General features: G+C 39.7%; 1 protein-coding gene across 10 annotated transcripts in view; it reads left to right on the top strand.

The window, feature by feature from the left end:
- Window positions 1-22,379, top strand: part of arhgap44a (Rho GTPase activating protein 44a) — a 101,556-nt gene that overhangs the window by 40,700 nt on the left and 38,477 nt on the right. For all 10 annotated transcript variants that reach the window (XR_009650868.1, XM_060901695.1, XM_060901699.1 and 7 more), the window contains exons 2-3: window positions 22,045-22,084; window positions 22,305-22,379. The exon at window positions 22,305-22,379 is cut by the window's right edge and continues 45 nt beyond it. Coding sequence is in view for 8 of the 10 variants with exons in the window: in XM_060901695.1 (XP_060757678.1) it covers window positions 22,045-22,084; window positions 22,305-22,379 (115 nt within the window). In the remaining 2 variants the exon portion in view is untranslated. The remainder of the gene's footprint in view (window positions 1-22,044; window positions 22,085-22,304) is intronic.

Here is a 22,379-nt window from a genome sequence, read left to right as displayed (position 1 = left end):
AGGAAACCGGAGCACCCGGAGGAAACCCACGCGGACACGGGGAGAACATGCAAACTCCGCACAGAAAGGCCCTCGCCAGCCACGGGGCTCAAACCCGGACCTTCTTGCTGTGAGGCGACAGCGCTAACCACTACACCACCGTGCCACCCCTGAGAAAAGTCCATTTAAAAAATATTATTTTTCTTTAGTATTTAGAGTTTTGAAACAAATTTAAAAAAAAAAAAGTTGTTTCTGACTTTAATGGTTTTTGATTAATTATTTTGACACCAAGACTCCCTCAACTGAAAAACATACATAACAAAAACTGTCAAATTAGGAACATCATGACAAATTTCAAGCTAAATGTAGCAGTGTTGTAGTTGAGTCACTAAACCTCTATTCTGAGGCCAGTCTTAAGTCCCCAGTGTTCAAGTCCAAGTCATTAAAAAATAATTTAGAGTCGAATCCGAGTCAAGTCCACTATTGATCCAAGTTGAGTCCGAGAACAAGACTCTAACCGCACCATTTTATGGTGGCTGTTTTAGCACCATTAACATTAGTTTGATCTTGAACAGGTGAATGTGCATTCTCTTTGTCAGGGAGTGCGAAATATTCTGTCAGAGATGGTTGGGAGACTGATGTAAGTGCAGAAGATGTGTTTATTAATACAAGTGAAGACAGGTAAACAATCCAGAACGGCAGGCAAAATCGTAAAACAGTGAAACGGGCAACAGGTCAAGCGAGGCACAAACAGGCGATCATAGACTCAGCAGGATCAAACACGAGAAACAGGAAATCGGGGATCAGGAAACCAAACAAGGAAATAAGGCTCCGTAACATGTCAGAAACACAACTTAATACTTCACAAAGTAAGTGTGTTTTCACAGTTTCTATATTGGCGTGCTGATTGTGCCTTAATCCTGTGCAGGTGCGAGTCGTTTACAGCGCGCGCACCAGAGTCCGCTTGGCATGCGCACACTGTCTGGAGCGTACCCAAGAGTCTATCTGATGCACACGCCAAGGCACACAGGTGTGACACTTTTGCACGAAATTAGTACAAAAATTAATGTAGATATAAATATCTTGTGCCAAATTATAATGGCATGTTACAAAAAATAAAGAAAAAACAGAGTCCTCAACTCCATTATACAAATCTGAATGCAGTTAATGCATGAGTCCAAGTCCAAGTCATCGGTGCTCAAGTCCAAGTCAAGTCACGAGTCCTTAAAGTTAGGGCACGAGTCGGACTCAAGTCCAAGTCCTGGACTTGAGTACTACAAGCCTGAAATGTAGCATAATGCTTGTGTGATATTATCACATGATTTCCATGATGAGGTAAAATATGATATTTTTGAAGAAAATATTTAGAATAAATATAATTATCATCAAAGGACATGGAATGTATCCCAAATACCTACTCTTGTATGTAAAGCAGAAACTTTGAAATAGTTACATGAATTTCAGAGTTTTTTAGTATTTGGTACACCCCCTTTTTTGCTTTAGTGACACTGTGTACTCGAGCTGGCATGGACTTCACAAGTTTGTGCAGAACCTTATGATCCATCCATCCACTGTCTGTATTGCTTATATGTCAGGGTCATGGGTAGGCATGTAATGATTCACCCAATTCACAATTCAATTCATGATACTGGGCTCACATTTGGATTTTCCCACCATAATTTTGAGAAAAAAAAATTAAATGAAGAAAATTTTATTAACAAAAAAGCAACATTTATTTTCCTATTCTTTATCAACTTTAAATATTCATTTTGTTAGTCACAATAGTCTATTAACTAAAATATTTCTTTTATTAACAATTAAAAAAAGGGAATAACAAATATGCCTTTTCTTAATAAACTTTTATGAACATCCTACATGCATTTGCTCCTCTTTCCATTTGATTTTGGTAGTCTGTAAAAAGATAGCTCCAATTTCTTGTGAAATCTATTTGTACAGTCAATCTCACAACAACTCTTTCCCATTTTACATGTTTTTTGTGTGTTTTTGCAGAGCTATATTAGTGCGGTGTTACTTCCACCTACAGTGAAGCCATGGGCATTCCCTCTATTTTGCATTATTGCGCCCTCTCCTGTCTGAACAATGCAAATAGAGCTCGGAAAAACTAAGATTACGCAGCCTGATAATAATAGCTATTCATTTTTTTATTTCATTGATTCAATTTGTCATAAATTTGTATTTTGATTTATCGTCACATGCCTAATCGTGTGGCAAGCTCCAGCCAATCCCAGCAAGAAGCGGGATACACCCTGGGCAGGTTGCCAATCTATCGTTGGCCTAACACGGAGACAAACAACCATTCACACTCGCACCTATGGGCAGTTTAGAGTAGCCAGTTGACGTAATTTAGACTGTGGGAGGAAACCAGAGAACCCATGCAGTGATTGGGGAGAACATGCAAACTCTGCAGAGAAAGTCCCTGGTCAGCTGCGAGGCTCAAACCCAGAACCTTCTTGCTGCCTTATGATCCACTGTACATCAAATCAAATTGAGTGTCATCTGAGTGCATGCTTCAATAGAAGAGATTAGCCACGAGGAAAATCTGACCTTTTATACTAAGAAGTTAATATGGTCAGTAGCACAAATTTGCTTATATTTAAAGTGCTACTCTTATGAAAATGACATCACCCCTGGAAATTATGCATTATAAAATTAGAAATGTTAAATAGTTTACTGTCTAAATTGTATTTTAATACGAGACTGGAAACATGTTCTATTTAGTTGGTAAAGTTTGTGTTAGGACTAGGACTGTTTTGGCCTCTAGAGGCCGCTGTTATTTCCTTTTCATGTCGTGTTTATTTTGGCCTCTAGAGGCCGCCACTGTTCCTGTGTTTTGTGTTTGTGTTAATTGCCTAATTATCTTCACCTGTGTCCTTAATTAGTTTGTCTATTTATACCCCTGAGTTCAGTCCTCTTGTCACGGAGTCTTTGTGCTGTTATGTTTATCTCCAGTTTCCTTTGTACTGTGTTTTTTGATCTTCTTAGCTTTTGAATTTTTGCACTTTGCTTTTCTTTTGGATTATACTCTTTGGTTTTTTTTTTTGTCTTTTGTTTTGCCCTGTATATAGTGTATATAGTTTAAAATAACCTTTTGATTCTTTTTCTACTTCCGCCTCACGCCTCTGCATTTGAGTCATCCCCCTGGTGGCCTAGTGGGGGTTTGCTGGATTATCACACCAACGAACCAGGTTCGAATCCCAGCAAAACCCTAACAGACCACCAGGGGGATGACTCAAATGCAGAGGCGTGAGGCGGAAGTAGAAAAAGAATCAAAAGGTTATTTTAAACTATATACACTATATACAGGGCAAAACAAAAGACAAAAAAAAAAACCAAAGAGTATAATCCAAAAGAAAAGCAAAGTGCAAAAATTCAAAAGCTAAGAAGATCAAAAAACACAGTACAAAGGAAACTGGAGATAAACATAACAGCACAAAGACTCCGTGACAAGAGGACTGAACTCAGGGGTATAAATAGACAAACTAATTAAGGACACAGGTGAAGATAATTAGGCAATTAACACAAACACAAAACACAGGAACAGTGGCGGCCTCTAGAGGCCAAAATAAACACGACATGAAAAGGAAATAACAGCGGCCTCTAGAGGCCAAAACAGTCCTAGTCCTAACAGTTTGGCTCTTTGAGTCCACCATTACATGAATGCGTTCCTGGTAAGTTATTGTTAAGTCAAAGGAAGTGAGGTCATATGCACAATACTTGAAAGTTCGTGGCATTTCTAGCTTCGTCTGCTTTGCAGAGTGTAGCACGTTTTTAATTATTTTTTTAATTCCATAACAAAACTAAAACCAAAGTATGTCTCCTAAGAGGTGTGTCGTTCAAGGCTGTTCAAGTGTAGCCAATTTAAAAAAGCGTAATTTTGATCCATTATAGCCCAAAGTTGGCAGGACACTTACGGAATCGAACTTATGGGTTCGATTTGTATGGACAAAGAGAGGTCACTTCAAGTGTTTAGCCTGTTGCTTGAATTTGAGTTGTCCTTGGTCTTTTATCCTTTTAACTGATAGCACTTCTGAAGTTTTTTGCAAGGCTAAATAATGGCAGGAATTAGGCACTTTCACTTTCAGTACTGAAGCCGGCAGGAGCGGGTGGCGTGTTGTGCCATATGCATTGTGCGCAGTGAGCATGCAACAGCCAGGAATTTGTAGGGTTCACCTCCAAAACTAAGACCCCGTCCACACGTAGCCGGGTATCTGCTAAATCGAAGATATTTTTCTACGTTTTGGCCTGTCATCCACATGAAAACACATCAAAAACGAATATTTAAAAAAACTCCGGGCAAAGTGAAGATTTTTGAAAACTCCGTGTATGCCTTTTCGTGTAGACAGAGATAACCGGAGTTTTGCGTTTTAGAACGTCACAATCTGCGCCAAAAAATGACAACAAATCTGCCCTGACGTCAAACGTGCGACCTTTGTTTACTGCAGAAGCCAGATTAAGCATGGACTTAAGCTAGCCGCACACTACGGCGATCCACGCGGTACCGAACCGACCCATTTCAGAGCCGACTCCCGACAGGGCACGCACATATCCCCCGACTGTTGACGAGTGCAGTCGCGATTGAAGCGACACGTGACAACTTAATAGCTTTGTGATTGGCTATTGGATATAGTTACTGTTAAATCCAACACTTGAAGATGCTACAGGCTGAATTACAAATGACACAACACGGAATATGTAGGCTGCATGAGCTATTATTCCCAACCTTAAATAGTGCACTTATATAGGGGAGTTAAAGCTATTTGGAATTCAGCCACACAACTTGAGCAGAGTGGCTTTCCAGCCCACTGTGTCTATGGATAAAGCTTCAGTCTATGGAATTACAGTATATACCTGCATTAGGTGCTACCAACACGTATTTCTCGCGCTAGAAATTGTGTTTAATGATGTCACGTGTTATATGCGAAAGATATGATTGGCTATTGCTAGCGACTCTCGCCAATCAGTCTGGCTCCCGATTAGTTTTTCGAATCGGCTGTGAGATGAGTCGGTACCATCGAAAACTAGTCTTTACGCCTGACTCGCGACTTCAGTTGGCTCGGTACGCTGAAAATCGGCGTAGTGTGCGGCTAGCTAAAGAGTAATGGATCGGAGTAGTGCCTTGAAAGTGTTAATTATTGTGCAGGTGCTATTTACATGTTTAATTTTAGAAGCCCAACTACTGCTCCAAGAGCACAGGCGATGTGATTAGGGGGTAGGATTTGGGGAAATAATGCCATCTACAGGTTTGGAATGCTTATGAATGTGATTGAAAACGCAGATGTTCGGTTATGTGTGGAAGGGATTTTTTTCGAAGACGAGGTGGTGTGGATAAAACATTTTTATAAACGGAGGGGGGGAAAATGTTCGGTTTTAAAAATACCCGGCTACGTGTGTACATGGCATAAGTTGCTCATAAAACTACAACCTTTTCTGGTTCTAACAGTAATATAAAAGGATGGCACGCACCCTTTACATGTAGTCTACAGTGCAGTCTGGGAATACAGTATGTTATTATGTAGATGCACGAAGTTCCTGCACCCTGTTAAAATCCAACAGGACTTGCCGAGCTTGCTTTTCACTGCATTCATGTCACAAGTGAAAAAAACCTAAGCTCAGACCTACTATTAAATATAAATTTATACCATAAACTCTTCAGCTCTATCCCACATAACATTTTTTTTTAAACCTTATTAATTTAAAAATGGCGGGTATCTTGGTATCTGCAATACAATGAAGTCACAATTCCAAGTAGCCATGTACTAAAACTTTTTTTTTGGGGGGGGGTCAGTGCACAATTACCGTTATTTATTTTTTTTACTAAAATTCAGATGCTGTAGTTGAAGGAGAGGGTGGAAAGGCTGTTTCTGTTTGTGTCTGTGATGCAGTATATGAGGAAGGAGGAGCTGCTATTTGTACAACAGTAGACACAAGGACCTACATAGAAATAGTGCAGAATTTTGAACTTGAATTATTCAAGATTATTAAACATTTACTTTCTTTACATTTCTTTAATATTTCCGAATTCTAAAACCTTCTGTTTATTTCCAATTTTAAATGAAAAAAAATTCCCAGATTTTCGGTGTGCTCTCAGATGTGTTATCAGTAGCACATGTAATGCATTGCTAATACATGCAAAACTATTATAAACACATATAGTGTATAAAAGCACTATAACCTGTATAGCACTGCCTTGAAAGTATTGCCAACATGAAAAATGTCATCATAAACAAGAACATGATTCTTGATCAGCAGCATTATTCTGAGACACTTTGTGAATATCACACCTGGTCTGGTTTCTGCAACTTAATTATTTTTGCCTCAGACTCATGAATCATATTGTCTTCACCCTGTCTTATCCTACAAAATGTCTGATTTGGTTGCCTAGTTACCATGCACTTTTTAAAAGTAGTTTTCTGCTCCTCTGCAGCATACCACCTACATGTTATTGATAATTACAGCTTGTTTTTCAGGAGAGCTGAAAGGACAAGTTATAAAATCAAGGCTTTTGATCTGAACTAAATTTCCATATGTAATCTCCCTTTAAAACATTTATTTTTTTTATGCAAATAAAGAACTTGCATGCATGCATTTCAAAAGCACTTGTCATTATTTGTTTCAAGACATGCTGCTGTGAGGTTTAAGGAGCACTTGGTAGGCAGATACAGATATATATGCATGGGTGACATATAGGATGTGCATAGAATCCTACATTCTACACTGGTGCATTTAGAAATGTATACCAAAAATAGTGGTTTCAAAAATCTCATACTGTCTAGGTTCAGTTTCAACACAGAGACCCATAAACTCAAGCCATAAATGCAATGTTTAAGTACTTTTAAATATATCGTTGTTTCTAAGAAATAGTGTAATAATACTATAATACAGTATATCATATGAAACATTAACCCAATTGTTAATAACCTTCAGAGAAACATACTCAATGTGTATGACGGAGTAATCAACAACATAATTGTACCCATCTAACTCCTTTCCTAAAGCTTGCTTTTGTTCCATTTTACAACCCCATTTCCAGAAAAGTTGGGATATTTTCCAGAATGCAATAAAAACAAAAATGTCATTTCTTAATTCATACGAACCTTTTATTTAACTGACAAAAGTACAAAGAAAAGATTTTCAATAGTTTTACTGACCAACTTAATTGTATTTTGTAAATATAAACAAAGTTATAATTTGATGCCTGCAATACACTCAAAAAAAGGTTGGGATAGGCATTATTACCATTGCTTGACATCACTTTTCCTTTTAATAACACTTTTTAATCATATGGGGCCTGAGGATACAAATTGTTGCAGTTTTGCAATTGGAATTTTTGTTCATTCTTGCTAGATACAAGACTTCAGCTGCTCAACAGTCTTTTGGTCGCCGTTGTCTGATTCTCCTCTTCATGATGCCACATACATTCTCAATAGGAGACAGATCTGGACTGGCAGCAGGCCAGTCAAGCACATGCACTCTGTGTCTACAAAGCCACGCTGTTGTAGCTCATACAGAATGAGGCCTAGCATTTTCCTGCTCAAATAAGCATGGACTTCCCAGGAAGAGACGTTGCCTTGATGAATGTCTCTCTAAAATCCCAAAATATGCCCCAATATATCAATGGTACCTTCATGTACATGCAACTCACCCATGCTGTGGGCAGTGATGCCCCCCATACCATCAAAGATGCTGACTTTTTCACCTTTCTCTGATAACAGACTGGATGATCGTGTTCACTTTTGACACTGAGAACTCACCGTCTGGTTTTCCCAAAAACAAGCTGAAATGTGGACTCATCTGACCACAGCACACATTTCCACTGTCTTTTGGTCCATCTGAGATGAGTTCGGGCCCAGAGAAAACAGCATTGTTTCTGCATAGAATTGATGAAGGGCTTCCTCCTTGCATAATACAGTTTCATGTTGCATTTTTGGATGCAGCAGCGAACTGTGTTAAGTGATAACAGTCTTCCGAAGTACTCGTGAACCCATGTAGCTATATTTGTCATTAGCATGACAGTTTCTCAAGCAGTGCCACCTGAAGGCTCCAAGGTCATGCACATTCAGAGTGGTTTCTGACCTTGCCCTTTACACACTGAGATGTCTCCGAATTCCCTGAATCTATTCACAATATTATATACTGTAGATTTTGAAAGACCTAAAATCTTGTGTTGAGAAATTTTCTTTTTTAATTGACTAACAGTTTTCTCACAAATTTTGGCACAAAGGAGCAAGCCATGACCCATCTTTGCTTGCAAAGACTGAGCCTTTTGGTGCATGCTCCTTTTATACCCAATCATGTTACCAGTTAACCTGCTTATTGTGGAATCTTCCAAAATGGTGTTACTTGAACATCCTATAAAATTTCAGTCTTATTTTGCCTTGTCCCAACTTTTTTTTGAGTGTGCTGCAGGCATCAAATTCTAACTTCATTTATATTTACAAAATACAATAAAGTTGGTAAGTAAAACTACTGAAAATCTTTTCTTTTTATGTTTGTCAGTTAAATAAAGGTTCATACGAATTAACAAATCACATATTTTTGTTTTTATTGCATTTTGGAAAATATCCCAACTTTTCTGGAAATGGGGTTGTACATCACAGCACAGCAATATTGAATGCATAATTCCGATTGGTCAGTAGGCATTGACTGATTTTTTAGAACAGCATCACTCAAACAGTAGTTCTGGCTGCAAGGTTTATAATAATGCGTTTGTTCTAACATGTTATTCCTTTTATAGTAACAATTTACACTGGGACTTGTATGGTGAACAGTCCAAAAAATGTAATTGTTGAGATAGTGAAACTTCTTGTGAGATGATGTTTACTTAGCTTTCTTGAAAGGAGCCTCCACTATCAGTGCTGTGTAACAGTCAGAGGTCGGTGCGATGGAACGACAGTTTATCGAGGTTATAACAGAAGTAGTAACAGGAAGTAACTTGTTTTGTAGACGTTTCGCAACATTAAACAGAATATTAAATGGATATGACGTTATTATGAAAGACATAATATGGTTAGCATTGGCAAACTGCTTTGGTAGAAGAGGAATAAAACACTTTGGGATGTGCTGTTGGAAAATAATCAACTTTGCTGATTATGTAATGGACCACACCTCCCTGTTGTTGATTATTTCCCTTTAACAGAATGCCTTGTCATGTTTTATTCTTTACATAATAGTACTAACATTGTGTGTGTGTGTGTGTGTGTGTACCTTTGAATTGTTCTTGCATAAGTGACAATGGTGAATTAATTTTTAGAACAGTTAAGTTCTTTGGGCGGCACGGTGGTGTAGTGGTTAGCGCTGTCGCCTCACAGCAAGAAGGTCCTGGGTTCGAGCCCCGGGGCCGGCGAGGGCCTTTCTGTGTGGAGTTTGCATGTTCTCCCCGTGTCCGCGTGGGTTTCCTCCGGGTGCTCCGGTTTCCCCCACAGTCCAAAGACATGCAGGTTAGGTTAACTGGTGACTCTAAATTGACCATAGGTGTGAGTGTGAATGGTTGTCTATGTGTCAGCCCTGTGATGACCTGGCGACTTGTCCAGGGTGTACCCTGCCTTTCGCCCGTAGTCAGCTGGGATAGGCTCCAGCTTGCCTGCGACCCTGTAGAAGGATAAAGCGGCTAGAGATAATGAGAGATGAGAGAGTTAAGTTCTTTTATCATTTCCTCTTGTCCTTACTGCAGCTTGGTCATGATAGAGTGCTTTAGTAGGTTTATGGCAGATGAAAATGTACTCTGTAAAAAAATATTATGAAAGCAGGTCCTACATGAAAACGCCTCCCAGTTCTACGCCAACGCTACAGGCCTCTTTCTTTCTCTCCTTGTGTGATCAGGATATAGCAGTTCTGTCTGTATGTGTGTGTGTGGGTGTATTAGCTCAGCATGATGGAGCTGCACGAACAGTCTCTTCAGGTCAGATTTGCTCAGTTGGGGTCTACAGTGTGCAGGAGGAGGAGCAGCCCCACCAGCTTGGCAGCATGGCACCACACACCACCCCAGCTTCTGTTTTATTCATGTGCCATTATGCACATGTGCATTATTCATGAATTTAGAACTAATCTATGTTTAGAGGTAAAACATCAAGTTGAATATATCTGATATTATTATAAGCTGAGGTATGTCTAGTGTGTATTTCACTACATCATTTTGCTCACTGATTCATTTTCATTGAGAAGAGGCCAAGCAGCTGATAGCATCGCAAACTGGCCGGGCAGGGCTTGACATTAACGCTTGTCCGCTTGTCCGGGACAAGTGATACTTTATGTCGGACAAGTTCATCGTCTCAGTTACTTGTCCGATTGGACAAGTGCCAAAATACGCCGATATTCGGGTTACATATCAAATTTATCAGTTTATTCACATGATTTCCGAAGCATCTCACTCGACATATTGTTTTGATGAATCGCTGGATGTTTCTATTCGGAAAGAGCGATGTGCGCATGCGCAATATTCAGACCCTCCAGGATTTCGCGATGTTGTGATTTGCAACATCAACGCAAATTCAACCAATCCCCGCGAATTCAGGGCGGTGTTGCAATTATATCCAATCACCACAACTTTCCCGCAAATTTGACCAATCGTTGGCGTTGTCTTGTGGTGACGTCGACAAACTACCTTCCGCCTTACTTCCGCGTATACGTTCAAGAGAAGCAGCATGTGCGAGTCAGTGTTTATGTAGGCTTAAATTCTGTTACTGAAAGTGTGTTATGTTTACAGTGAAGGACTGTGTGCACTTTATTTTTTTTACTTAATACAAGAAATTAATGGATGCCAACATTTTTGCCAAAATGGTATTTTATTTTCCATTGTTTTGGCAGCTTCAGTATCATACTGTGAGATTCTGTTCAAATTGTTTTTTTTCTTCTATGAAGCCTGAGCCATTTATTTTATTAGTTTATAATTATTGTTTAATTTAGTCTTCAGGAGAGACTGCCTGCACACAGTACTAGTATTAATAGTTTTTTTTTCTTACATGAAAGCTGAGGCATTTATATTATATTTTAAGGTAACTTCATGTTGTGCTGTGAGGTTCTATGCACTTTAACTTTTGAACCAACAGGTGCATTTGGATAAGTAAAGCCTATTTTTCTGCATTTTTGTAGTCCTGGTAATCTTTTATATTGGTAAAGTTGTTTATAGGACCATTTCTCAGTGTCTTTGTTTTTTTAATCAATAGTTTTTCAGTAATAACTTAATATTTAACATATCACTCAATTTTAATCACAAAAAGAGAAAATCGCAACAATTTCTCACAACTTTCACTTCCTCCCACAATGTAATCACAACAAAAACCTAAAAAACACTGCAACTTTCATTGCAATTTTTTGGAAAACCCCTGCAACATCAGACATTTTAGCCCACAACAATCACAAAAAAGGCCCGCGAAATCCTGGGGGGGACTGAGTATTCCACTTGTGAAACTGGCCAATACCGCTTTGTGTATTTGAGCTGAAAAGTAAACGGTCATTTATGATTGGTTTTAATCGTGTCATACAAGTGGATTTGTTGATATTTCTGTTGGCGGGATCATTATTCAACTGTATATTTACGTTGAGTATGTGGTAATTTCCAAATCTTTGAATTGTTGTTGATGGTGTTCATTATAAAAATTTAGACATTTAGAAAATGTCCCTCCTGAAGTTCAGCTTCACAAAGAAGTCTAGTGAATCCGAGGCATCTGGTGCTGAAAAGAAGAGGAAACAATAACAGCAGAACTATGAAAGCAAGAGAGAGCAGAAATTTCTCAATTCTTGGAAGGATGAATTTGAATGGGTCCAAGACACCGGAGATGGAATGCAATGTTCTCTGTGCATATCGCATCCTACTTATGCTGATGTCTCGAGCAGCATGTTTAAAGGTACAGCTTCATATAGGCGAGGCATTCTAGTGTCTCATGGCAAGAGTACAAGCCACAAGCGGTGTGATGCAAATGCAACAAATGCAATAAAGATTGTTGGGTTACAAATAGTTTTTTTTTCTCAAATATTTCTTCGGACAAGTCAACTTCACATTCGGACAAGTAAATTTCCTTTCAACTTGCCCGACAGGACAAGTGGTTTCAAAAGTTAATGTAGAGCCCTGCGGGGCAACCAAAGTGAAAAATTTATCATTGAGTTTAAAAATCCTTGTTTCCTTTTATCATGTCTTCTAAGGGAGGAGCTTGAAAGCAAGGAAAGGAAATAAGTACAGTAGGAATTAAGAGCAAATATATTTGCTTCATAAGGTGTTGCACATTGCATAATAAAACCACATACACATATTCATTACAGATCTGTGCATCCACAACAGTGATTACACACTGATATAGTTATTTTTTCTTTTTTTATCAGACATCTAGTTTTTAGGTTTGTTTACCTGACATGTTTCGACGTACGACTGTCGCCTTCCTCAGAGTGTCATCGGATGTTATTGGTGACGCATCTTTTATCATCTGATGTTTCCGATAAAAGATGCGTCACCAACAACATCCGGTGACACTCTGAGGAAGACGACAGTCGTACGTCGAAACATGTCAGGTAAACAAACCTAAAAACTAGATGTCTGATAAAAAAAAAAACTAACTATATTTAATATATGGCATAATGAACGTAATCGAAAGATTACACACTGAATTAAGAAAAAGGTAAAACATGACAGGGTGTGCAGTTATAGGAAAATATTCAACAATGCAGTTAACATTTGAAATTTGAATTTTGTAATTTTAGAGGAGGTGGCGCATTTATACTGTATGCTTATGTCATATAGGGTGTGTGGAGCTGTAACCGCCATTACATGCGTCCACCAGTGGCGGATAGTGGAACGGCCTCCAGATATGGAGGCTAGCTGCGAAATAAGCGGGACTACATTCCTGACGAATAAGCAGTCGCGGACCAACAGTGACAGACACTACCAAGGTGTGGTGTGTGAAGGGTTGGCATACTTCTCACATTAAAAGCCACATATGCCCTCTGACCGATCTGTGACATGGCGAGTTCGGACCGCCATCAAATAAGCCCGTTGCCCTTGCTGTCTTTGGAGGACCCCAACGGCGGAGCAGGCGGAGGTTGTGTCTTACACTCAACGGTTGCAATGGCGGAGGAGGGCTATGCCATTTCGGGCTGGCTACAAAAGGCGCCACTCAACAGACCGGGTGTGCAGCAGCTCGATGCAACTCTCAGAAACTATCTGTTCGTCTCCCCTAGTGGTGCCACAGACTCAGGATCTGAGGGCCAAGACCGTGGGCTACATCCTGGGAAGCTGTTGTCCACCCTAAATAAACTCACGCCAACAGCCTCCTTCCGGAAACAAGACAAAAATGCTACAAGGACCAGCTGAAATACACCCTGAAGGCCACAACATCGACATTAACACCTGGGAGGCTAAAATGCGACCGAAGTGTCGAAACCTCATCAGAGAGGGCACCGAGCACTTCGAGATGGAAAGATCTCAACTCGAAGCCAAACGACAATGAAGAAAGGAAAAGGCTTCACTACCACCACCACTCCCAACGTTTTCATGTGACAAGTGCCCCCACCTCTTTAGAGCAAGAATTGGACTCGTAAGCCATCAGCGAGCCCATCACCATCCTTGATGACAGAAGGATAGATCTTTGGAAACGAGAGAACGACGACGTCATATACTACAATAAAACAAGACTTCCACATAGAAAGCATCTGTCTATCTTTGATCTAGATATTGGGGGTTTTTTTGAAGAAAAAGTTCATTTCAGCTTCACTCAAAAATGCAAAGTATCCTCAGATATTTAATTTAAATACCTAAGTACCCAAACCTGTCACAATATATTATAATATACATTAATGCTTTATATGTCAGTTTTTTAATCAAAGTGTTGAGAAAGTCTTCTTTTTAAAATGGGAAAAAAAAGACTTTTGCACTTTGTTCTTGCTTTACCCCAAACACCAAATAATAATTGAGCATTTACAGTATTTGTGTGACCAATCACATCATCTCTTAGCATACGTCTCTCATGTGCAGAAGTCACTGTGGTTACACCCACTGAGCAGCTGCAGTAACATCAACAAAATGCATTTAATATCTTTATATTTGAAGCCTATCTCAAAATTCTATGAAACTCTCTCACTGGTGTGTGTGCTCCATTATTGTGGTTTCTATCATGGTTTCCATGTAGCCGAACTGACCAGGAAGTCCATTGACCTAAATGAAAATGTTTCGCGATATCTCGCAAAACTACATCTTTTTCCGTCTACGTGTTTTTTTTTTTCCCTCCGTGTCCCTTCCAGGTCTCTGTATATGAGTGAATTATTTTAAAGTAAAAATGCCAGGTCAGTTATTATTTGGTGTTTGGTTTAAAGCAAAAAACATAGTCCTAAAGTAATTTTTCTGTTTTTAAAAGAAGACTTTCTCAACACTTTGGTTAAAAAGCTGACATAAAGAGGATTACTGTATATTTAAATAATATTGGCTGGCGTTGAGTGGTATATCAGATATACGAGTCACAGACAAGTTCGATATCATGCAAGCTGAATGGAATATATCTGATATATTATGAAAAAAGGCAGCCATTATCTCATCTCATTATCTCTAGCCGCTTTATCCTGTTCTACAGGGTCGCAGGCAAGCTGGAGCCTATCCCAGCTGACTACGGGCGAAAGGCAGGGTGCACCCTGGACAAGTCGCCAGGTCATCGCAGGGCAGCCATTATTATTATTATTATTATTATTATTATTATTATTATTATTATTGCCCTGCGATGACCTGGCGACTTGTCCAGGGGATACCCCGCCTCACGGCCATAGTCAGCTGGGATAGGCTCCAGCTTGCCTGCAACCCTGTAGAACAGGATAAGCGGCTACAGATAATGGATAGATGGATGTATTATTATTATACATTCAGGTGTTCAACGCATCTTTCTCTTTCAAAATTCTCTCAAAATCTTCTGTATTTAACGAAGCAAACCTGGCGGGCATGTTTGTTTACAAATTGTCACAGTCACTTGCTAGCATGGAAGTTTTACGCCTCCGATGTGTGACCATGTTGTCTTGACAACCATGTAATATCGTAAACCATATTCACTGCTCATTCTCCATTGGGTAGAGTGGCGTAATACATGTAGGATAAGCAATATGCTAACAATATTGCATGATATCAAACCAAATGAATAGAACCCGCAAGGAGGGACTAGAATACATGTTTTTATTCCATCGAAAAAGTGTCCTGTATGTATAATAATATAATATATTGTAACAGATTTGGATACCTTACAATTTGTGACTTAGATAATGAAATTAATTGCCTGAGGATAACTTTGAACATTTTTTAAGCATGGTCATGTTTTAAGTAGATTTGAGCTTATCATAGTCCACTGAGTAGGGTTTTTTTGTTTTGTTTTGTTTTTTTGACAGAACTGGAGTAGTGCCCAGGCCATATGTGGTGCTAAATTACTGGATGTAGATGTAGATGTTGCTAAGATATCCAACCGCTAATGTGTTATTGATGTATTGCAAGAATGCTACTTGCAATTATGGTTACCCTGTTCCCATACCATAACAGTGCCAATGCAGACCAGTGTTTCCATGGAAACACGATGAAGTGATACAGCAAACACTCATGCATTTGTTACATCAGCCTTGATATTTATACACTGCAGGTTCCATGTTATCAACTGCAGCTCATACTCATCAGGTAGTGTCCGTGTGTGTGTGTGTGTGTGTGTGTGTGTGTGTGTGTGTGTGTGTGTGTGTGTGTGTGTGAGAACTGTGTAAGAGTGAAGAAGATGAAATGTGAACGAAGATGAACAATCTGACCTACTGATTGTTCCTTGTCAGAATTCCACCTATGAAACCTTTTTATTTACCTACTAAGGAATTTCATATTCAGTTCTTGCACACACATCTCAGAAAAGCCTTCACATATTTTGAATGTTCCTGAGCCCCCATCCGTGCTCTCTCTGTGCACACCAGCATCATTTCCTGTTTGCCAGCCAACTTTTGATATGGCCTTGTAGCACTTGAAGTCTGATACATAAACGGAAATTCCTCCCTATAAAAGCAGACTGCGTAACTGATGGCGGCATACAGCTTTAATCCCTGTGTGTGTCCACCACTCAAGTCATCATTGCAATGAAATGAGCTCAATCTTGGCAGTAACAGTGACTGTAAGTACCTGTCTACTGCTATTAGCAGTGGCTAATAGCATGGCCTGTATACCTGCAACTCTGTGATATTACCTGTCATATTCAGACCTACCAAGATGCTGACCTTCATAAGAATGTATGTGAAATGTGACCAGTCCTAGAAGAGCTATCTCTGCATGCTTTTTGTAGGAATATTTAATTCCAAGTACTAACACAGCAGATGTTTAATGAAAGCCAGCAGGGACTAGTTAACAAGAGCTCATTTGCATGATTCTATCGTCTAATGATGGTAAGAGATTCAGAATTTTTCCTAACTCCATTGCACTGAAAAAGCTTATTGTGGCTTCCCACTGCTTTTTTTTTCTTCTAGGCTGCCTTCTTACCTATCCTTATGGTTGCATGTGGATCAGCTCTTTAAAAGGCGGCCTCTTATTAGGTCACTTCTACCAAAAATGCCCCAGTTCCCATGACTATATCCTCAAGTCTTGGCCTGCTATCTGGGACACTAATCACTGACATCATTAAAGCTCATTTCCTCACTCCCAATGAGGGTGTATAGGCCTGGACATAGGAACGAGAGCCTGTAACATTTGACTAAGCTGATATTATATGGCATGACATCCTGCTTCTTTGGAGATACCAGCCTTTAAAGTCGAGATAGTCAGATGAAAATTTGCATCTCGATTATGAAGATAAAAACCATTATGCTACTCAATACCGAAAGAAGAGTTAAGTTTTACTACTTCACAAGGCTCTGCTTAAACCTTAAGAGGGAATTGAACAAGGCGGAAGAAATAGGGCACAGGAACAGATGGCAGAAGTACTGCTGACACTACGGGCCTTTTGGCTTCAGATCAGAGCCTTGATGGCGTTCCTGTTAAAAGGATGCCAAAAGTGAACCCATTCTTCTCCTCAGTTAGAAAAGTCTTGTTTGGTCTTTAAATAAATACAGCATAATAGCTATTACGCAGACTGGTCATGCTGGTGTGGACCAACCCATGACACAATACACGGAAGGGGCTGTAGGACAGAGAGGAAGGAGAAAGGAGAGAGCAAGAGCAGAGTAAGGTAGTGCTTGTTTTTTTTTTTCTCATTTCTCATGTAAGATAAGAACACACTGCCCTGTGGAGGAGACTATATAATTAGAAATCCATGTTAATTGCACAACTATTGTGAATAGAATCCAAGGCAATAAAAAAACTTTTGTGAGACTTCAGTGTTTTTGTTTTTTGGGTGGTGGTCAGTGAGTCCCAATCCCAGCAAGCAGTACTGCCAGCAGGAGCGCCAGGTCAATCGTATGAATCATCAGTGCTCTGTTGCCAATTTGTGTCTATCTGTCATGGGATTTTGCAGAATTCTGGCTTTCAGCAGCATCTGTTCCAGGCAGCATGTAGTGTATTAATTCTTTTTTTTTTTTAATTGACTTGAAACATGAGGCAGTCGAAAGGTCAAAGGCCAAATGGGAAATTTAGAATCATGAATCAGCAATTGCCTGTTTGAAAATGTCTACTTAACAGAGTAAAACACTCACTGCATCCCAAATTTTGTGTTTAAAATTTTTGCATTTCTGATTTTTTTTTTTTGAGGCACAAACTAGCACATTCTCTCAGAATATTTACATAGGTCACAAACATTTAATGAGGTCTGTCTGCATATTGCAGAGCACAGAAGGCGTGAGAGCATTATGTATGGAAATTTGACCATACCATTGAGCCCACGTATAGAAATGAGACTAACACTGTAGTCGGTCTTTCACATTTCATTTGCACATTCACGTCTGCCATTGTTCTCTCCTGTTTCAAATTTGTATCCCACAATGCCTTGCATGAACAGGGAAAGCCCACCATGTCATGCATGACATAGTATCTTGAATGAGGTCACAGTGAAGCAAGAAAAAATGGCAGAGAATTTAGGGCCATGTGGCTCTAAATTCATTATTTGTTCTTTTAAGAAAAAAGTAATAAAATTGGAAGTCTGTGGTTCGAATTCAGTAGCTTTCGGTCCACTAAAAAAATAACTGAGTGTCAGGGAAAATTCTTCTTATGACCTAAACGTGAAAAATCTGAAAGGCAGTCTACCTTTAAGGAAGCACTTCAAATTCCTGGTAAGTTACAACATTGATGGTTAGTGAGCGGTGTACCAAAACATTAGTGTCCTGAGTCTGCTTAATGTGTGTGCTAATACCACAAACACAGCCACATACCTGCCCCGTGTCACCCTTTAGTATCTCTAAAAGTACACCTTGCACATACTGCAAGGTTTCTGCTGCATTCATGCAACCTTTCCTCGCTGAATAATCAGTAGTGGAGAACACAGGATTCTAAAACACACCTAGGGCTATGGAGAATTATGTGACTCTGACAGCACAACAAGCTAACAGCAGAATGCGAAATGCCCTCACTGTAAAAAAAAAAAAAAATGTTGTTTTAACTTATAAAAGTTAGTAACCGGGCTTACCTTAAAATTTTGAGCTCATTGAAACTCATAGTACTTTAAATTGATTGTCTCATTGTGCTAACTTACTATATGAGTTTCAATGAACTCAAAAATTTAAGACAGCCCCGTTACTAACTTCTTTAAGTTAAAACAACAAATCGTTTTTATCATGCTGCGATTCAGACATGCCCCTTGTAAGTCACACCAGTGAACACTGAGCCATGTTTATTTATTTATTTATTTACATTCTAATGTACAGCTTTTTTTCCACTATATGCTGCTAAGCGTCTGAATGGATCATGCAAACACTCTCATTGTTAAGTTTCAATTAGTGTGCTTTTATAATGTTGAATGTTTTAACCAATTTTAAAATGGAAATCTGGCAGCACGGTGGTGTAGTGGTTAGTGTTGTCGCCTCACAGCAAGAAGGTTCTGGGTTTGAGCCCAGTGGCTGACGGGGGCCTTTCTGTGTGGAGTTTGCATGTTCTCCCTGTATCTGTGTGGGTTTCCTCCAAAGACATTCAGGTTAAGTTAATTGGTGGCTCTAAATTGACCATAGATGTGAGTGTGAATGGTTGTTTGTCTCTATGTGTTAGCCCTGCGATGACTTGTCCAGGGTGTACCCCGCCTCTCACCCACTGTCAGCTGGGATAGGCTCCAGCTTGCCTGCGACCCTGCACAGGATAAATGGTTATGGATAATGGATGGATGGAAATCGAAGGTGAATATCAAAATGTATGGTATTGAGATACCACCATCACCCCGATGGTTTTGCCCTGATGACCTTGAACATTTCTGGCAAAAAAAAAAAATCAAGACAGCCACTTTTTTGTCAAACAAGACATTGTCAACCCTGCTATATGGCATCTTTATACACCACACATTCATGACAATCATGCAGATGACTTGATCTTTGTCAACATTTAGTTCATATCATCTTAACGCAGACAACTTCTGTCTAACCATAACACATATTTGCTGTCCTAGCCCAGATGTCTCATCTCATCTCATCTCATCTCATTATCTCTAGCCGCTTTATCCTTCTACAGGGTCGCAGGCAAGCTGGAGCCTATCCCAGCTGACTACGGGCGAAAGGTGGGGTACACCCTGGACAAGTCGCCAGGTCATCACAGGGCTGACACATAGACACAGACAACCATTCACACTCACGGTCAATTTAGAGTCACCAGTTAACCTAACCTGCATGTCTTTGGACTGTGGGGGAAACCGGAGCACCCGGAGGAAACCCACACGGACACGGGGAGAACATGCAAACTCCACACAGAAGGGCCCTCGCCGGCCCCGGGGCTCGAACCCAGGACCTTCTTGCTGTGAGGCGACAGCGCTAACCACTACACCACCGTGCCGCCCCTAGCCCAGATGTCTTATTGTCTATTTTCATTTGTAGACATTTGCTGCCATGGCAACTTCTCCTGCTGTGTGTATGTGTAAGGCATATGGGTCATGCTAATAGCTTGAGGCTCGGTGCAAGCAGATCCAGAGCAGTGAGAGGAAGTGAGAAGGAACCCCACATGGCCATTCTGACATGTCCTCTTGACATGTGTAATTTGACATTGTCTGTGGTACAGATGCTGGGAATGAGAACTGATCAGAATGAAGATTGAACAGTCATTGGGGTCTCATTTGCTTTGTCTGTTTTTGTGGTCACAGGTCAACTCTCAGTCCTGAGAGTCTGCCCCTCTTGCTTACTAAACACTCTGTGAGGTTCCCATGGTTGCGTGACTTCACTCTAAAAACACTGAAGTCATGAGAGTGGGTGTGGTAGGACACTCTGGGCTAAATGATGATCCCTTTCCACCCAGATGGGTCATATCCCAGGGTGAGAAGTGATCTAGTCTTTACCAGAGCTAGAGAAGAGAAGGGTGGAGACAACTGTCTTCTTTATTCTGACACACAATATTAGTGCTGAATGGCTTCTAGTTCATGAACAATTTTGTGAGAAATTATCATTCTATCTACATCCAGAGCAGGGCAAATGTCCGACGTTTTTGGATATGAAGTGGAATAAATCATCACATATGAAGTATATTAGTGGTCTAAGTGAGTTGTGTGTAATTCATAAAACCTAAAATAAATATGCAGTATTTTATGAGTTATTTTGTATACAGCCTAATTTTTCAATACAATTTAGTTTAATTAATTAGAAGTAATATGTAACATTTTATAGGATTATTATTATTATTATTATTATTATTATTATGTAGCATTTTTACCTCCGCCAAGGAGGTTATGTTTTTGGTAGCGTTGGTTTGTTTGTTTGTTGGTTTGTCTGTTAGCAACATTACGGAAAAAGTTATGAATGGATTGCTCTGAAATTTTTTCCAGAGGTGTGACTGGGCACAAGTAACAATCCCTTAAATTTTGGCGGTGATCCGGATCACCGTCTGGATCCCGGAATTTTTTAAAGGATTCTTGGCGGAGGTCTGCGCTCTCCGAGTGCTTTTCTAGTTACATTTTAGTATTAAATATTATGTTAGAAATCTTTTAGCTTTATATTATTCTATTCTTCTGTAATATTTTTGCCTTTAGTTTTTATATTTTGTAACGTAGGATATGTAATTTTATCTTATGCAATAAAGACCTATAAATAAATAAATGAATAACTGGACTATGTGATCCTCGCGGTGGCTTATTACCTTGCCTGGGACAGAGTCCACCAGGGGGCGAGGTATTGTTTTCGGTCGGGTTTCTTTGTTTTTTTGTTAACAATATTACAGGAAAATGGCTGGATCAATCTTCATGAAACTTTCAGGATAGATGGGCATTGGTCTCAAATAGAACCTCCAACATTTTGAGGGTCATCCAGTCAAGGTCACCAAAAAGGTCAAAATCGTTTTTGTTGTGGCTACTGCCTCATAGAGGTGCTAGCCACTATGTCATCGTGTTGTAAGAATGTAAGAGTGTAACGATCATGCACTGCGCATGCACATACACGTGTTCCAATTAAAATGGCCTGTGAGTGTATACAATTCGGTTCACCATTCGAAATAAATGGACTAAAGAAATCGCTTTCAGACATGTTTATGCTTATTACAGAGAGAAAGTGTACTCCACTGAGCTCTAGCGCTGGGCCATTTCCGGGAAATAAGAGTTTCGGTCATGGCGACAGTGTGTGTATGTCAGCCTCGGTTTGGAAGTTTCAGTTTCGAAAACTGTAAGAGGTAAGAGTAGAATAATATAAAGTAATGACACTTGGTATATTTTACTTCTGTGATTTTTAAATTGTTCATTTTTGGATTACACCTCATTTTTGTGGCTACTGCCTCATAGAGTAAATATATATGCTATATTTACTGTATGGACATGGTATCAGAAAATTTTATTTACAGTATAAGCAGTAGCCACATGTACCCATAGGGAACCTTTTTTTTGCGCGATATCGTCCTTCATATTCATCATAAGTGCTACTGGGCGAGGTTTGTTTTGCCTGGTAACACTTGTTTAGTTTGTTTTCCCTAAATTATTCATGCTTTGTTTTCCTAATTACTCCACTCTCTCCATATTACAGGGCAGAAAAAACAGAGGTATTAAGTGAAGATCTACTACAGGTAAGGCACTCTGATGTATTATTCTACTTGATAGATGTTTTGTGCCTCTTTTTTGGGCTTATTGCGATAAGGCGTTTTTATATAGTTTTTATTCCTCACATAAATTTGTATGCCAAGTGTATTTGTGCATGCATGTGGTGTTGGATGACTCATTTGGCAGTTTGTGTGGGTGGCTGGCTGGGTCTGTGCACCTCCTCAGCACTGTTTGTGTGTAAATCAGGTGGAGAAGCGTCTGGATTTGGTGAAGCAGGTCTCCCACAGCACACATAAGAAGCTCACAGCCTGCCTACAGGGA

The sequence above is a fragment of the Neoarius graeffei genome, chromosome 20 (assembly GCF_027579695.1).
Source record: "Neoarius graeffei isolate fNeoGra1 chromosome 20, fNeoGra1.pri, whole genome shotgun sequence".
NCBI classification, from domain to species: Eukaryota; Metazoa; Chordata; class Actinopteri; order Siluriformes; family Ariidae; genus Neoarius; species Neoarius graeffei.
Note: the sequence above shows the minus strand (reverse complement) of the source record. Positions and strands in the feature narration are given on the sequence as shown.